At 48.5% G+C, this 16,700-nt stretch overlaps 1 protein-coding gene across 1 annotated transcript in view; it reads right to left on the bottom strand.

The window, feature by feature from the left end:
* LOC146195682 (monocarboxylate transporter 12-like) overlaps positions 1-16,700 on the bottom strand; it is a 37,057-nt gene that overhangs the window by 3,629 nt on the left and 16,728 nt on the right. The window contains exon 2 of the mRNA XM_084596831.1: positions 677-820. Within this exon, the coding sequence (XP_084452957.1) occupies positions 677-820 (144 nt within the window). The remainder of the gene's footprint in view (positions 1-676; positions 821-16,700) is intronic.

Below are 16,700 nucleotides of genomic sequence, written 5' to 3'. Positions count from 1 at the left end.
GAAGATTATGGTTAATGGCGATATTGAAAGCCAACACAGCAGGAGAATGGGGAATGTTCCAGATTAGCTTTGGGTTAGGAGCAATTATGGCATGCCTGGGAGGGCCGTAGACGGTGGAGAAAAAAAATGGACCATGGAAGCAGTGTATTCAAGTGATAGGCTGAAGAACCTGCAGTCTGGCTATGGCGAGAGATTTGTCAGAAACTGGACGGGTGCGAAGAGTGCATCTGATGTCATTGTGTACATTTAGTTCATGCCCCACTTTGGTCAATAAGGCCGAGGCATCCTGGCCCAATATTGAATTTCGCAGGCGACCTGATGCACCTCCACATTGCCTGGAATTCCAGCGTGACCGGGAACACGCTTTAATGGGAGTGTGTGAAGGACAAAGTTTGATGAGATTAATCTCTCATACATCATGTCTTGTTTGAACAGGAATGATACACGTGCAAATTGCCCCCGTATAGAATTCGTTAAATCTTGGTAAATAGTATGACCGCGGAGCTCAGGCGATGGGCCTGCTTTAGCGATTGTCGTGAAATCGGAAAATAATTCCGAGTAAGTGCACTTGACAGGTACTTTTTTTTGTAAATATACTGTCAGCTGTAGCGTTGTCCTTCTTTCAGAACTTTTTGTGCAACTTAGTACCTAATGTCAGCTATTCTAGGATACTCACCATAAAAGAATCCGAATGTCAGCGTCATCATCTGCATGCTTGGGACAAAAGCGGAAGCGATAATAGCAGCAGGACATAACACCGCCCCAGCCACAATCAGGTTGTAGATGGGGGCTTTCTGCTGCGCGGCGCCAATCACGAAGCCTGAAAAGATTTAATCGAGAAAAAAGCGGTTACTCTAAATAGCATCGCGCAATATTTGCTTGACAGTTTTGTGCAAACCTAATGGCAGCCGCTTTCTTCATATGCCAAACTTCGTAAGAACAATAATTCACTATGAAAAAAAAAGGAATTAAGGAGGTTGGTCAGCCAGTCTTTCACACTGCGCTTCGGTGGTAGCGGGGAACAACTTGTTAATGCTGAAAAGAAAGTTTCAGGGCCTGAAGACCCGTTGCATGGTCGTTATCCTCAATACGAGACACTTTAGGACGAGGCCCCGTCTCGCGCCCGCTTTACTAGAGCCCTTTGTACCTTCAATGTGGGGCAGTCAAGGAGGGTAGTCTACTATGTGTTTTGTACATAGGGTAGCGGAAGGGGAAACGTGGGGATTCTGAACGCATGCCCACATCACGTGATGCATGTCGCAGATCTCTCCACAGTGTGGGCAACGCCCATCGTTGTTGCGGTCAAATATTGCAGCACAGAGAAGAGTTCCTGTCTGCTCATCCGAATTCGCTCCTCCGCTTTATTAAGGCGAAAGCCTTTAATGGCTCAGGCTGTCGTAGACAAAGTGTGCCCCGCTTTTGGGACGTTCTGATTAACCGAACCAGGATGCGTCCCTGCCATCTGCAATGCCACATTTAACGCACGCCAAGGAACGCCACGAGCGATGGTGTACCGTCCAAACACGCCAGAAAAAGTGCGATAGATGCTGCGCCTTTCCTTTCCTGTAAACCAATTATAATTAAGGCGAAAGCCTTTAATTGCTCATACAGTCGTGGACAAAGTGTGTCCCGGTTTTTGCGGCGGCTGTCGCGTGTCGTTCCTTGGCGCGCGTTCAAGTGTGGGACCGCGGATGGCAGGAAAGCTAGACAAAATTAGACTTCTGGATGAAAGGTGCAGTATCTGCCACACTCTCCGACAAGTGTGCGTTTGGACGGTACACCGTCGCTCCTGTCGCACCGCCGGGGTGGTGCAGTGGTAAGACGCCCGACTACTGTGCCGGAGTACCCGGGTTCGAACCCGACCTCGGCGGCTGCATTTCGATGGAGGCGATACCAAGAGGCGTCCGTGTGCTGTGCGATGTCAGCGCACGTTAAAGATCCCCAGGTGGTCAAAATTACTCCGTAGCCCTCCACTACGGCTCCTCTTTCTCTCTTTCCACTTTCACTCCCATCTTCCTCCCCTCCCTTACGGCGTTGTTGCGGTGTCCACAGAAAACAAGTGAGACACTTACCGCGCCTTTCCTTTCCTATAAATCAATCAATCAATCGTCGCTCCTGTCGCGTGGTGTTCCTTGGCGCGCGTTCAAGTGTGGGATTGCAGATGACAGGAACGCTAGAAAAGATGAAAATTATCAGGCTTTTGCCTTTCACTACTTTAGTCACTAAAGTCCCTCGTAATTTTTTCACCCCCTTGGAGAGGCCAGGTAGAGGCGGTGGTTGTTGCAGTAATGGTTTAGGATTTCTCGGAACCGCAGAAGCGGTTAATGAGGCTCTGAGCCAGGAAGAGCTAAGGTGAGGATCCGGGTGTATAAATAAGCGCTCGGGCGGCCGTATCAGTGGCCTCATTGCCTCGTAGACCCTTGTGACCGGAAGCCCAGATGATGCGTGTCTTAGTTGGATCGGCTTCGGGTTATCTCCTCTCCTCTTACGAAGTGGTACTAAAGGCCATAATTAAGCCTCCTTTGTGTCTCCTTGATGTGGCCACGTGACGTTCAATAGTGATCTCCATTTGACTTTGCCCTCGCCCTTCACCGTGAGCATAATAAAGCTTTTTGTGATCGTGTACATTGCCGTAGGTACAACTACGATTGCGTGAGACGCGTAAACATCACGTGGTACTATTATATTTAAAGCCCGCTTCGATTCCCCGCCTATAGGCTAATACCTGCTTGAAGTTCTCGTCTATATATGCGGAGAATTAAAGTGTCCTTTAACTATAATCGTATCAGATGATATATTCGCGGGCAAATGCCACGAGCGAACGGGTGAATGCCCGTTTCGATTTCCCGCCTATATGCGGGGAATCGAAACAGGCATTAGCCATTCGCTGCGTCTTCACTGTACTGCTGATACTGCTTCCGCTACTGATGGTTGTGATCACGGTTAAAGAAATTTATTCCGCCGTGGTTGTCACGACGTCGGGGCTGTGAGAGAACCAGTAATTAAACGAAACAAATCTCGGCTAAACTTGGCTATAGGCGCAGTAAAGCGAAGCTAAATGACCCAAAAATTTCGCTAAACGAGTGTTAAGCGATTTTTCCGCATGCACCGTATATCTACGCTTAGCCAAGCAGAAGCATTGCTTCATTCTTCCGTTTTTTTCTGGCGTTGCTGCTCCTGTGGCAGCTGCAGATGCGGAGCGGCCTTGCGGAAAGTTACACTGAAAATATCCCCCAGATGCACTGGAACCCGCGCAGTAGCTAAGCGCACGTCGGCTTCATACCCTTTCTTTCACCGACCTGCAAAGCACGTGTGCACCATAATTTTTCGTTCTTTCAGCTACTTTATTATTCTTTTGTAGGGAGGCGAGGTCCACTACTGCTTCGAAATTGCCTCTAATGCAAGCCTTACACCTACCTTGTCTAATGTGTTCATATTTCGTCTCGACCTGGTGAAAACATTGGGCGAATCGTATACAGCTCACTCGATTGAGAGAGAGATAGAAAAAGAAAAAGATAAAAAAGAACTTTTTTAATTTAAAGTAAATACGCAGGTGGTTCACTCAGGTCCGGGAAACCTTTCCGGGAACTCAGGTCCGGGAACAGCTGGCGCTGAAGGGCAGCTCTATGTTAGCCATCATTTCCTCCCACGGCTCATGGCTGCGTTCTTGTAACCTGTACGCTTTTACGTTGCTCGAGGCAGTTTCAATCCACCTCTGAACCTTCGTCTCCACTAACATACCGCGAGATCATAAACAGCGACTTAGTCGGATCAAATGAGCAGGCCCTCATAAAGACCTTACTCTTTAGCATTTGAGGACGGCAGTCTCCCATGCCTCTCGGAAAGAGTCAGGGGAAGGGGGAGTTTAGGAATTTTGAGTACATTGCCACACCATGTAGAAGTTATCACAGGTCTCCCCAGAGTGCGGGCACCACCCATTCCTACATGTTTGAATCGTAGTGTTTTGACTGCAAGACATAGCCGAGGACCTATTTGAAAGCGCCTTAAAGTCCGCCCCTCCGTTTTACTCAGCCCCTTTGTAGGAGCAGGGAAAAGGCGATGGCGGCCGCTGTTGTGTTTTATGATTTCCTTGAACAGCAGAATTAAGGGGCCTTGTCTTGCGGTGTTGGGGACTAGGGACGCCGGCCATGTAGTGGGGCCACTTTGCTGCTCCCACACTTTAATTAATAAACGTTTTCAACTCTACCACCACCACTCCTCAGGAAGCCGCTGTATTGAGAAACATGCAGGCCCGCACACTACCAAATCCAGCTCGTTCGGCCGAAGAGCCATCGCTGTTGACATCGCCGTAACCCTATGTAGAAAAACGGTGTCAGCCGGAAAAAAGATGAGCGATTTTTGAACAAAATTGTGACGGAACTGACGGAACTGCACTACGCACAGCGTTCAGGATGATGCTTTATATCATTTCGCTTCGCGTTTACATCAGTCATTTAATTCTAGTGAAGATAGGGGCTACTTTGCAATGGGGACTCGAAACGACGACATATGCACCTCTCGCAAGTTAGGTGAGATAAAAGTGAGATAATGCATCTTCCTTTCCCCAAAACCCAACTGTAAGGCCACACCGCGGTGGTGCAGCTGTTAAGATGCCCGAGTACTGTGGCCGAGCACCCAGGTTTGATCCCGACTGCCGGCGGCTGCGTCTCAATGGAGGCGAAACGGAGATGCGTCCGTGCGCTGTGCGATGGCAGTGTACGTTGAAGATACCTAGGTGGTAAGAATTACTCCGGAGCCCTCCAACAGTTCGTAGCTGGTTGTGATAGACACCGATCATACAAGCAGAAAATTACCTTTGAGTGCCGGCGTCCCTCAAGGGTCTATTTTATCCCCCCTTCTCTTCGACATTTTTGTCAATGACTTATTTTCATTAATTCCAAAGGGTAAAGTGTTTCAATACGCAAAAGACGTTGCCCTTCTTAAAAAAACTTGTTTTTTTATAAGAAGGCAGTTCATATCTGCAGCAGTCCGTTCACAAAGCTATGACCTGGTTTTCTAATAATAAGCTTACCGTCAATCAAAGCAAGCCAAAACTTGTATGCTTCAAAAACTCTTTGTAGAATGAGGCTACGATAATTCCAATATTCCTTCATCAGGAAGACTGCACATCGTGTCAATGTACTCCTGTTGAATACACAAGCACTGTTAAATACCGCGGTGTGGACTTCGACAGTGACTTGTCATGGCAAAACCATGGGGCGCATGACTGCTCCAAACTTCGAGCTGTTACCTGTTTGCTTTTTAATATCGAGCGTTTGCCGCCGTTTCATATCATAAAGATGATAGTGCTCTCTCTTGCACAAAGCGTATTGAGATACGCTATAACGATTTACAGTTTCTGTTTCGGACGTTAGCAAAAACATATTCGTAGCCTGTTAAAAAATATATTAAAAAGTACAGCCTTCAATCGCGTCGCATCTTCGGGCAGAGATGTTTTTCATGAGCTTGGCTTGCCTTCCTTCCAAAATCTGTTTACTTTTACGGTTGTGCTGCGACATTTCTGGCCCGATGATTTCAAACACCCGCTCGTCAGCCCACGCCTGCTTCGCAATGAGCTGCGTTTTGTTGTTCCGCGTTTCACGACTAGATATGGAGCCGCAAGACACTGCGTGTGTGTCTCAAAAGTGTTTAACAGTTTGCCAGATGAATGTTTTCTAATTATTCGGGGTCGGAATTGAAGCGTTTATAAGACATGATATAACATTTTGTTAATTTCAAGTTATTTCACGTATCAATATACATGTCAAACCTTCTTGCTGCAACCACTCCTTGATTTTATTTTCATTTTATGTGCTACCTATTTTCGAATTATTATCTTTCTTTTCTTCGTTGGTATTGCAATTTATCCCGTGTGTATTGTATCCACATCGCCTAGCCGACGATCCCGGGCGACGTCACCGAGGTCATTATTGGCTTAGATGGGCCCGTTTTGTTGTACTGATTCCTGGGTGTTCAATAAAGATTATTGTTAGTAGTAGTAGTAGTAGTAGTAGTAGTAGTAGTAGTAGTAGTAGTAGTAGTAGTAGTAGTAGTAGTAGTAGCAGAGTAGTAGTATTCGCTTTTGTTTATTGTATTTTAAATACAATAAAAACGTGTGTATTGCCGCGTCAACTTGCCTGGCTAATTCCTACAAGCCGCTTGTGGCTTATACGGGTCTGTTGAATTTTGTAATGAAATATTATGGCAATAACTTATTATTATTATTATTATTATTATTATTATTATTATTATTATTATTATTATTATTATTATTATTATTATTATTATTATTATTATTATTATTATTATTAATGCGCAATCACTACCAGGCTATGTCGGCAACGTCGTGCGTACAAAACGTATGTACGAAAAGTGTGGACAGTCTTGTGTCGTACTCATAAGGGTTTGGATCAAACGAGTGGTAATCGAACGAGGATGGTGTGGATAGCTAAACAGAAATATGTCAGTAGTATGACTAGTTAATTAATTAGAGCCAGAAATGTAAAAGTCAAATCAATCACTCTTCCAAATAGCCGTACGACTAATTCCGATGTCCAAGGGATGTGACGGGACGCCAACGACAAGTGTGTTTCTGACTTAATGAACCCAATAAATGCGTGATAGTGATCAGAAGTGTGTAATGATGTCAATTAATCAAATGAAAATATAGTTAGGTCGCAAAAGAGCTAAAACAACCCCGAGAGCACTGCAGAATCTGCACAGGAGAAATGCGTAAGCTGTAGCCTTGCTGTGATGTGTCAGCGAGATTCCACGAGTGACAGATATACGACGCTTTTCCTTTCCTGCAACCCAATTATAGAACGCCAGTGAACTTTGATGGGTTGTGTTCGACAAGGGGCACGTACCGTGTGCAGCGGCAACGCTAAGGCTTTCGATTTCTGCACTGCAGATTCTACAGTGCTCTCGGAATTTTTATTTCGACCACCTGGCAATCTTTAAAGGGGCACTGACATTATGCAGCATACGGACGCATCTAAGTTTTTGATGGAAGTGGAACGGAGAGGCGACCGTGTGCTGTGACATGTCAGTGCACTGTAATGTCCCCAGGTGGTCGAAATTACTCTGCAGCCTTAAAGACATCATCAGCTGGACTATACCCACTAAAGGGCGAAGTCTCCGATTTTCATCCAATTAAACCGATACTGTGCTAGCTACATCCACTTGACCCCTGCGAACTTCTTAACCTCATCCATCCACCTATATTCCATGTTCTATCATAGCTGCATCCACTTGATCCTTGCGAACTTCTTAACCTCATCCACCCGCCTAATTTTCTGCTGCCCCTGCTACGCTTTCCTTCCCTTGGAATCCAATTGGTTACCCTAAGCGACCATCGGTTATCCCCTCTTTGCACTACATGTCCGGCCCATACCCATTTCTTCTTCTTGATTTCGACTGGAATGTCAATAACTTGAGTTATTTCTCTGACCAAATCTGCACGCTTCCTATCTCTCAACTTTACACCTACCTTTTTTTTTCGTCCCATGACCCTGTACGTTGTCCTCCACTTAAGTAGAACCCTCTTCGTTAACTTCAATCCTTCAGCCCCATTGGTGAGTACCGGTAAGATGCAACTCTTATACACTTTCCTCATGAGCGACAGTGATGAACGGCTAGTCATAATATGTGAATACTTGCCAGATGCGCTCGATCTCAATATTCTCCTAGTTATTACCCTTTCATGGTTTTGGTGGTGGTGGTGGTGGTAGTGGTGGTGGTGGTGAACTCTTTTATTGCGCGCAAAAACAGGGGACCAGTCAAAGGACCGTTCGCGCTGACTTAGAGGAGGTCGGCGAGGATCCCTTGGGATGTCGCGGCCTCTACCGCGCGCTGGATAAGCCAGTGTTGGTCTGCTGGCTCGGAAGTACGCAGGAGAGACTCCCACGCCTCTGTGATGTTTGAGTTGTCTGTGTTGTAGTGTGCACAAGTCCACGCCATGTGTATGAGAGTGGCCGGAGTTGAACAGTGTTTACACATGGGGGATATCTGTTCCGGAAAGATCCTGCTGTATAAGAGGGGGTGTGGGAAGCTGCCAGTTTGTAGTTTGCGCCATTGGACGGCCTCGCGTCTTGTTAGATCGTGGTGTGCGGTAGGATATGTGCATCTTTGGAGTCGGTAGTTACTACCTGTCCTAAGTAGACCTATTCGCCTACCACTTCCAGTGCTTCGCTGCCTATTTTAAACTGCTGTTCCTTTCCCAGGCTATTCAACATTAACTTTGTCTTCTGCATATTAATCTATAAGCCTACCTTGCTGCTTCTGTCTAGAAACGTAATCATTCGTTGCAATTGGTCCCCTGAGTTACTAAACAGTTACTAAGGCAATGTCTTCAGCAAATCGCAGATTACTGAGATATTCTCCATCGACCTTGATGCCTATCTGCTCCCCTTCCATGTCTCTGAATACCATCTAAGCAAGCTGTAAGTAGCAAGGGGGTATTGTGTCTCCTTGCCTAACACCTTTCTTAATTAGAATTTTATCACTTTTCTTATGCAGAGCTATGAAGCTACTATAGAGATTTTTCAGTACTCTCACATATCGCTCACCTACACCCTGATCTCGCAATTCCTGGCTTCTCTTTCGTTCTGCTTTCACTACTACCCTTCTCCCTTCAATCCTTCTCTTACGGCGCGGTTCAGGAGTCCACAGAAAAAAGTCTGACAGATACTGCGCTTCCTTTCCTTTCCTTTTCCTTTCCTAACAAGCAATTATTATTGAAGCGATAACTTCACTATGCCATGTTTTAAGGCGGAAACCTTTAATGGCTCATCGTTGTCAGCAAAAATATGTCGACGAAAATATCCCGCTTTTCCTGCTTTTCACTTTGTCAATCAAGGTGTGACATCACAGGCCGCGAATTCCAAACGAGGCCAACTGTACTTATAATCCCTTAACTAATTAGAGGGTTGATGTGGTAGTACCCAAAGTGAATCTGGGTTGACTTAATTAGTTATTTACCCAATCATGCTAATTTACTAACCAGTACTAATGACTTCAGTTCAGTTCAGTCGTTCAGTCGTGTCCGACTCTTCGTGTCCCTATTGACCATGTCACGCCACGCTTTCCGGTCTCTCGCTATCTTCCTAACATCACATAACTTCATCTGCAGTGCCTCGAAGATGCAATCTAACCATCGCGTTCGCTGCCTACCCCTTCTCCGGCAACCCTCAACCTTTCCCAACATCAAATCTTTCTCCAGCGACTCCTCTCTTCTCATCAGATGACCAAAGTAGCTGAGCTTTAACTTTAGAATTTGTCACTAACCAGTACTAAATAAGGATTAACTAGTCATTAACTACTTCTAATTGTCATTAGCCCTGACTAAATAGTCATGAGTAATGACAGGTGACTGACTATGACGTCATCACATAGTGACATTATCGGGAAGATTGCGAAGAGTGGAGTGATTCCATCTTCACCAGGAGCCAACCGAGTGGCATTAGCAATAAGTGCAGCTTCAAGCTCGAGAAGTGTAAAGGGGCATCGAGATCATTGCTTGCACAGCCTGTGTATTCAAGGTAACAGAGGGACAAAGGGGGTGCGAGATAAAGATCTTCAAGGGTTGCGAAAACCTCATGGGGAGACTTTGTGGCTAGGGCTTTAGCAAGAGTCGGGGCAGGGACAGGGGTGGTACAAAGAAGGGTTCGAAAAAGACTCCAGGTTGATTTCTTATGGAGCGCCGTGTCAAGATTGTTACATAGGATATTCCATCAAGAATCCTCAAGCGTAGCACAATATGTCTCGATATCGTCTGGCAACATTGAAAGGATGGTCTGCAATTGGATGTTACGGGGTAGCAGTCTGGCTGTTCGGAGAAGCCTTTTGCGACGCTTGCATAGCCTGATGATATGGGGGTCGGGGTCAGAAGTGGGATATGCAGCGGTCTCCGTGCGCTTGGAGAAGGGCATTATACCACTCCTGATAGGACCTGAAAGAGGCAGAGGCGAAAGACATTCCAATCAGTATGTCGAACGCGCTGCTTGCAGGTGGGTATCCGAAGAGAGACGGAGATGAAAATAAAGTGGTCACTAAGAAGGGTATCGGCAGTGGCTGACCACTGAGGTGATATAGGACCAGAGCAGTAAGTGAGGTCAGGGTTGTGTGGCTCTGGGAGTATGTGCCCGCCCTAGTGGGTACTCCGGGGTTGTTGATGAGAGTGAGGTGAGCTTGCTGGGCCATGGAGTTGAGTAGGCGGCCGGCACAAAAGGTCTGCAGATAACCCAACAGTATGTGCGGGGCATTAAAATCACCGCAGAGAAGTACAGCCGTATGAGAGGGCAATGTGTTAGGAAATTTACCTAGGACCGTGAAGTGTGTGCCATGAGTGGGGGTTTGTAGAAGAGGTGAGCCTGAGGAAGATAGTAGGGGGTGTCCACCAGGTAGGATTGGAACGATGAGGGAATGTCAAGGGCTGCTACCGAGAGGTCACGGTGTACGTAGATAGAATTGATAAGGGGTTAGTAGCTACAGAGTGAAATACCCCGTAGCCAGAAACGTTAGTGCAACAGCGAGTTTCCTGGAGAAGGAAGTGGGGCAGAGAGGGGAAAGTAAGGAGATACTTGTGTAATGTAGTGCGGTTAGAATTGAGATTGCGACAGTTCAACTGAATTATATTGAGGTCTTCCATGTTGACATCTAACTAATTTGATTGTGCTGTGTCATGCCATCGCGTTTCTTTGGGGGAGGGGGAAGAGAATCCGTGATGGTTTGCAGTGAAGTCTTAAAGGTGGAGATCAAATTAAGGATGCGTTCAAACTGAACGTTCACGTGAGTATTCAGACGATCGGATTTGGCATCAATTTGGGTGATAGCCTCCTCATGCTGTCAGAGGCGGTGCTCAAGGTCGTACTGGTGTTTGAGACAGTAATCTCATAACCATTTCTACCGATAAGCTTTATTCCACCGGGCTTTTTCATCCTCTTCGCAGTCTCCTTTTCCTTCACCCCGACCGACAGATAGCTCGCCTCACCGGCAAAGTTCATGGACGCTGGCTTCACAACCAGACTAACATTTCTCCCATACAGTCAGTCCCTCTTCCAACTCCTTCCCCGCCGGAGGCTACTAACCTCCGTATGCTTCCTGTTCCCGCCAATATGTCGCCGGTCCTGCATGCTGGCTGCCGACATGCTGCTGCCTCCCGGTCATGACGTCATGACTGGGGATGACGCCACCGGAAGATTCACGCATACGAAGCTGATCCCGCCGGGTGTTCGATCCAGGCGTCCGTGCGGCACCTTTCATTCGGAGCTTTCTTAACACCGCACCACAAAGCATATAGAAAACTACGCAGTACAGCCATTTGACTGACTCACAATGCAAATTCTGCGGGGAAGGCGGACCTGTACCATATCGTGTGGGCATGCCAGCGAACTCAGACTGTCATTAATAACCAGCCACCGCAGGAGGGGTGGGAGGCAGCTCTGACCAGCTCGGACGTAACGGATCAAAACAAACTCATCCAAAGAGCGCGGACAGCAACCTACGCCAATGGAGTTCCGGACTGAGGACTCCAACCGCCGCTACAATCTCCTAAACATTTTCATTAAAATATTTTTACCACCACCAGCAGGCATGAGCGGCATTTAAAATTGGTTGACAGCAAAGAAAAGGTGCCGTATCTGTCACAATTCTGCGCGGACACCTTTACCGAGCTGTAAAGAAAAGGAGAAAGGTGGCCCCCGATCAAAGTAGACCATCGTAAATATTCAAGGTCAACAGCCAAATAAAGCACCAGTCAACCACACACGGTCTCGCCGTCAATGCCTAAGCAGCGTGGTGGGGAAGGCTTTTGCTTTAAAGCACGTACTTTAGTGAGCAAAAGTACCCCCTGAATTTGTCAAGCCTTCAGCATCGAACAAATTTTACCTTTAAAAGTGAGCTTGACAGATACTGCGCCTTTTCTTTCTTATAAACTAATTTATAATTGAAGCTAAATGTTCACTATACGCTAGGAAGAGCCGGTCTTCGCGTTGCACTAGATTTGGCTTTCAAGTGACCTTGAACTAAATAAGTTTGGGCGTCCATGATTCCGTGGCGTCCACTCAAGTATACTGCTCATTCCTTTCCCAAAACCTAAACTAAGTGGTAAGCCGCCCGACAACTGTGCCGGAGTTCCCGGATTCGATCCCGACCGCCGGCGGCTGCATTTGCGAAACAAAGAGACGCCCGTGCGCTCTGCTGGCGATGGGCGTCCACAATACACTTTCAGAACTTGTGGAGGCCCATCGCCTTTCACAACTCGATCGCCTATCTCGTACCACCCCTGGCAGAGCCCTTTTTACTTCCCTTCGCTTGACCCCTGTCTCCCCTGTCTGTGTCACCCATCACTTACCCTCCTCTATCTTCTCCATGCTCAGTGTCAAGCCCCTCCCCATGAACATGCATCCTGAGCAGCATGCCGCTCGCCGATCTGCCTGCGTCTCCACCCTTTGGTGCCGGTACGGTACACGGCCCGACGCCGTGTATGTTGATGCGGTACCCTACCTCTCGCACCCCGTCTATGCTCTGGCCACTGTTTCTAATACTCGCCACTAATACTTGCCGTTGCCACTATCCTTGCCCTCACATCAACTGCCGCAGAGGAAGCAGCCACCGCCCTCGCCATTGCCAACACATCGGCCCTTTTCATATTTAGCGACTGAGTCCGCAACTTTGCAAATGGTAGACCCTCTTCCACTGCACTCAACATTCTTGAGCTCCTCCCTCTTTTCCGTCCTATCCAACTCCTCTGGGTTCCGGCTCACGCAGGGCACCCTGTAAATGAGGCGGAAAATTCCATCGCCCGCGAGATGACCGACCGAGCTGGCCCCCTCCACTCTGAAATCAGTTGGAGTAGTAGAGCGCTGTCCTAGTTGGGCGATTCTGTGGGCTTCCACCAGTTTGTGTTGTGAACTACCATGCCTAAGAGTCGATAGGTTGGGGTGCATTTAGGTACGCCGAGAGCTGCTTTATAAGCCTGTCTGATGAGAGCATCCACCTTGTCTGTCTCTGGTTTTGTTAGATATGGGTATGGAAGCCACATTCTTTCCTATCTCCAACTTAGGCCGTTAGGACCCCTTCCAGTAAAACCCTATGCAGTTCCAAAGACAGTCCGCGATCACCTCACTGTCTATTCACTTCCTAAAAACATGCATCCCCTCCATACCCAGGCCAGACGGAAAGCGAGAGCATGTGCCCTCCACAAAGCACATGCGAACGAACCCGACACGGTTTACGTGGACGCCGCAGAATATCCACACCGCTCAGCTTATGCGATATGCGCGGTATCCAGCCGTTTCGAACACATCACACCAGCCTCTATCATTGCCCGAACGTCCGTAGAAGCGGAAGAATCCGCTATAGTATTCGCGATAGTCTCTTCCACTGCCACCCTTATCCTCAGCGATTCTAACACTACCAGACAAAATTTCGTTCAAGGCCAGCTACATGCTCTCTCACAAAATCTCAACTACCAACATTCGAACACCCCAATCCATAAAACTTGCCTGGATACCACCCATTCGGGCAACCTCGGTAACGAAGCGGTCCATTCTGCTGCTCGAGCATACGTCGACCGAGTAACAGATACCGAGGACCTATAGGCAGCGCCAGAGATCGGCTGATCACCTACAACGTCATTACACTACACTACCAGTCTGAAAGACTTCACTACCCGCCTTATTCCCCTCCTTAACTAAACCACGGCAAATAACATGGAGACACCTTCAAGCCTGCACCTTTCCCTCCCCAGCATTGCTGACACTCTTCTCCCCCTCTACTCAAGGCCCCGAGAGCTACATTCGAACATATTTCAACTTTCCCTTCCATCTTCCTCCCTTCCCTTACGGCGCGGTTGCTGTGCCCACAGAAAAACAAGTGAGACTACAAATAAATCAATTTTTTTTAGTTTTTTTCGAACATAATATGTTCAGATGCCCGGAGTTTCAACCACCGGCCAAATGGGGCCTTACGGACAATGGGGCTTGGGAGATCGCGGTCTACAGCTCAGAACCTGTTTCACAAAGGAGACTGGTCGACTGGGCTGAAGCGGCCGCCGTCAGGCATGGCCTCCTGGCCACCACCCGTGACCAGGAGTAGGCAAAGCCCTTGTAACAAGTATTTCGCGGCTCCATCAAATAAAGTTTTTCACCACCACCACCACTCCGGGATGGACACGCGTGACTCCCTCCTCACTTTCCATAATATTACTCTTCATTACTACAACTCTCGCTTATCCCTCCCTCCCCCTCACAAGCCCCTGTCTAAAATGGAACAGAATACTTGGCGCCATTTACAGGCCCACACTTTCCTCTCCCCTGCAGGCCTTGCCCTTATTCACCCCGGTGCCTTCTCGCCCACATGCACGCTTTGTAGCTCTCCCCGAGCAGACTATTCTCACATACTATAATGCCCGGCTCCCTTTCTCCCCGTCTCCTGGCAATTAAACAGCACGCAGCTGTGGGAAGCTGCTTTGGCCAGCTCGGAGCCGCATATTCAACAGCGGCTTACGCCCCGCCGGGGTGGTGCAGTGGTAAGACGCCCGACTACTGTGCCGGAGCAACTGAGTTCGAACCCGACCTCGGCGGCTGCGTTTCGATGGAGGCGAAACCAAGAGGCATCCGTGTGCTGTGCGATGTCAGCGCAGGTAAAAGGTCCCCAGGTGGTCAAAATTACTCCGTAGCACTCCACTACGGCTCCTCTTTCTCCCCTTTCACTCCTCCCTTTCCTTAAGGTGCGGTGGAGGTGTCCACAGAAGACAAGTGAGACAGTTGTCATGCCTTTCACTTCCTATATATCAATCAGTTTTTAAAGATCCCTAGGTGGTCGAAACCACTCCGAAGCCCTCCACTTCGGCTCCTCTTTCCACTTTCACTCCCACCCTCCTCCCTTTTCCTACGGCGCGGTTCAGGTGTCCACAGAAACAAGTGTGACATATTGTGTCGCTTCCTTTCCGCCTTTTTCACAAGATGTGGCGCCCCCTGGGAGTGGTTGAAAATTCGTCTGCTACTGGTTGAAAACGTCGTTGGGAAACCCAGCTGCCTGCGAAACGGCGATCTGTACTTGGCAGGTACCGCCATCTGTTGCATACGCCTCACACCAATATAAAGGCAACTTTTTTAACCTTCAAGAGTGCAGAAAAAATCCATTGTAGGTATAGGAGATTTGCTACACTGGTGTAGCTGGCGTAGATTAAACAAATGGCTTTAGTAACTGCACATAGCCCCGGGATCAGCTCCCGCTGCGCCGGTCGCGGAGGCCATGCCGGAGTACCAGCCGGGGCTGGTGGTTTGTTTTCAACCAGGGGAGGGAGCGCATGCGCAGAACGGCCTTCTGAAAAAGTGAATTATTTACTACTCGAATGTCAGTGCACATTAATGATCCCCAGGAGGTCGAAAAATAGTACGCAGCCCTCCACTACAGCACCTCTTTCCCTTTCCACTTCCACTCCCACCTTCCTTCCTTCTTTTACGATGTGGTGCTTCCTATAAATCAATCAGTGTAGGTGCTCACAGAAACTAGTGTGACAGATACAGCGCCTTTCTCTCCCTGTGAACCAATTATTGCAGCGTTAGCTACACTCGCCGAGGTTGAGCAGTTTGTTGTTGTGGATGTAAGAAGGAAGGAAAAGAAAATGCACGGGCCTGCTACTGGCTCTGTATGTGAGCCTCATCCGCTGCCTGATTTATTTATTCATTTATTTATTTATACGAAGGGGAAGGCGCGGTAACTGTCTCACTTGTTTTCTGTGGACACCGCAACCGCGCCGTAGTGGCGAGCGACGGAGTAATTTCGACCACCTGGGGATCTTTAACGTGCGCTGACATCGCCCAGCACACGGACGCCTCTTCGGCCTGGAGGGCGCTGCGAGCGCGCGACGTGAGCAGGTGCGTGTGTTTCGGCTCCGTCAATTTGCGGCAGGGGCCGCGTCCCAAATTATCCTACCCCGGCAAAACTGGCATCGATCGATCCGAAAAACCAAGCGGAACAACTGGATACAAAAGTCGTCCAGGTAGGCCGATTTTCTTCAAATCTACGGCCATTGTTTGACCGACCACGTCGGCGCCGTCGTTAAGCCTAACTGCGTCGCCGACGCCTGGCCTGGCGGAATCGGCCCTCCGAGGACAAAATGGCGACTTCCGCGGATCAAATACGCGGTTACGACCCTGAGGCAATGTTGTGCACCTCGGTACCCGCCACCGGAGATACAAATTCGACTGTTATCCCGAAAATTCGGAGTCAAGCTTTACCTCAAGCGGCTCCACGCCTCTCCCATCGGTCGGAAACATGAACGCTCCCGCGACGCGCGCCACGGGAAGCAAGGACAAGACGTTCTCGAAGTGGAAGCCGCGTCCAATGCCCAAACCGACTCCCGAAGACTACGTTATAGTGATAAAGCCCAGAGAAAGTGTTTCTCTTCACGAGGCGTTCACGGAAACCGACTACGGCACTGCCATTTCGGCGTACCTCGGGCTGAAACGGGCCAGCGCCGTCTCCGTTACCCTCACGAGAACAAAACATCATCATTGTGCATACCCCGGACATCGAGGCGGCCGACCAGCTCATCGGGGACTTCGCAGTAAACACCGATAAGGGGTCGATCCCGCTTCGGGGTTACCTGAGACAAGACGGCGGCAACATATGCCAAGGCGTGATCGTGGTCCGTAACTCGGACACCACAGAAACTCTCCAAGACCGAGTGT

The sequence above is a fragment of the Amblyomma maculatum genome, chromosome 3 (assembly GCF_055883805.1).
Source record: "Amblyomma maculatum isolate TAMU_Amacu chromosome 3, ASM5588380v1, whole genome shotgun sequence".
NCBI lineage: Eukaryota > Metazoa > Arthropoda > Arachnida > Ixodida > Ixodidae > Amblyomma > Amblyomma maculatum.
This window is presented reverse-complemented; position numbering and strand designations above follow the sequence as displayed.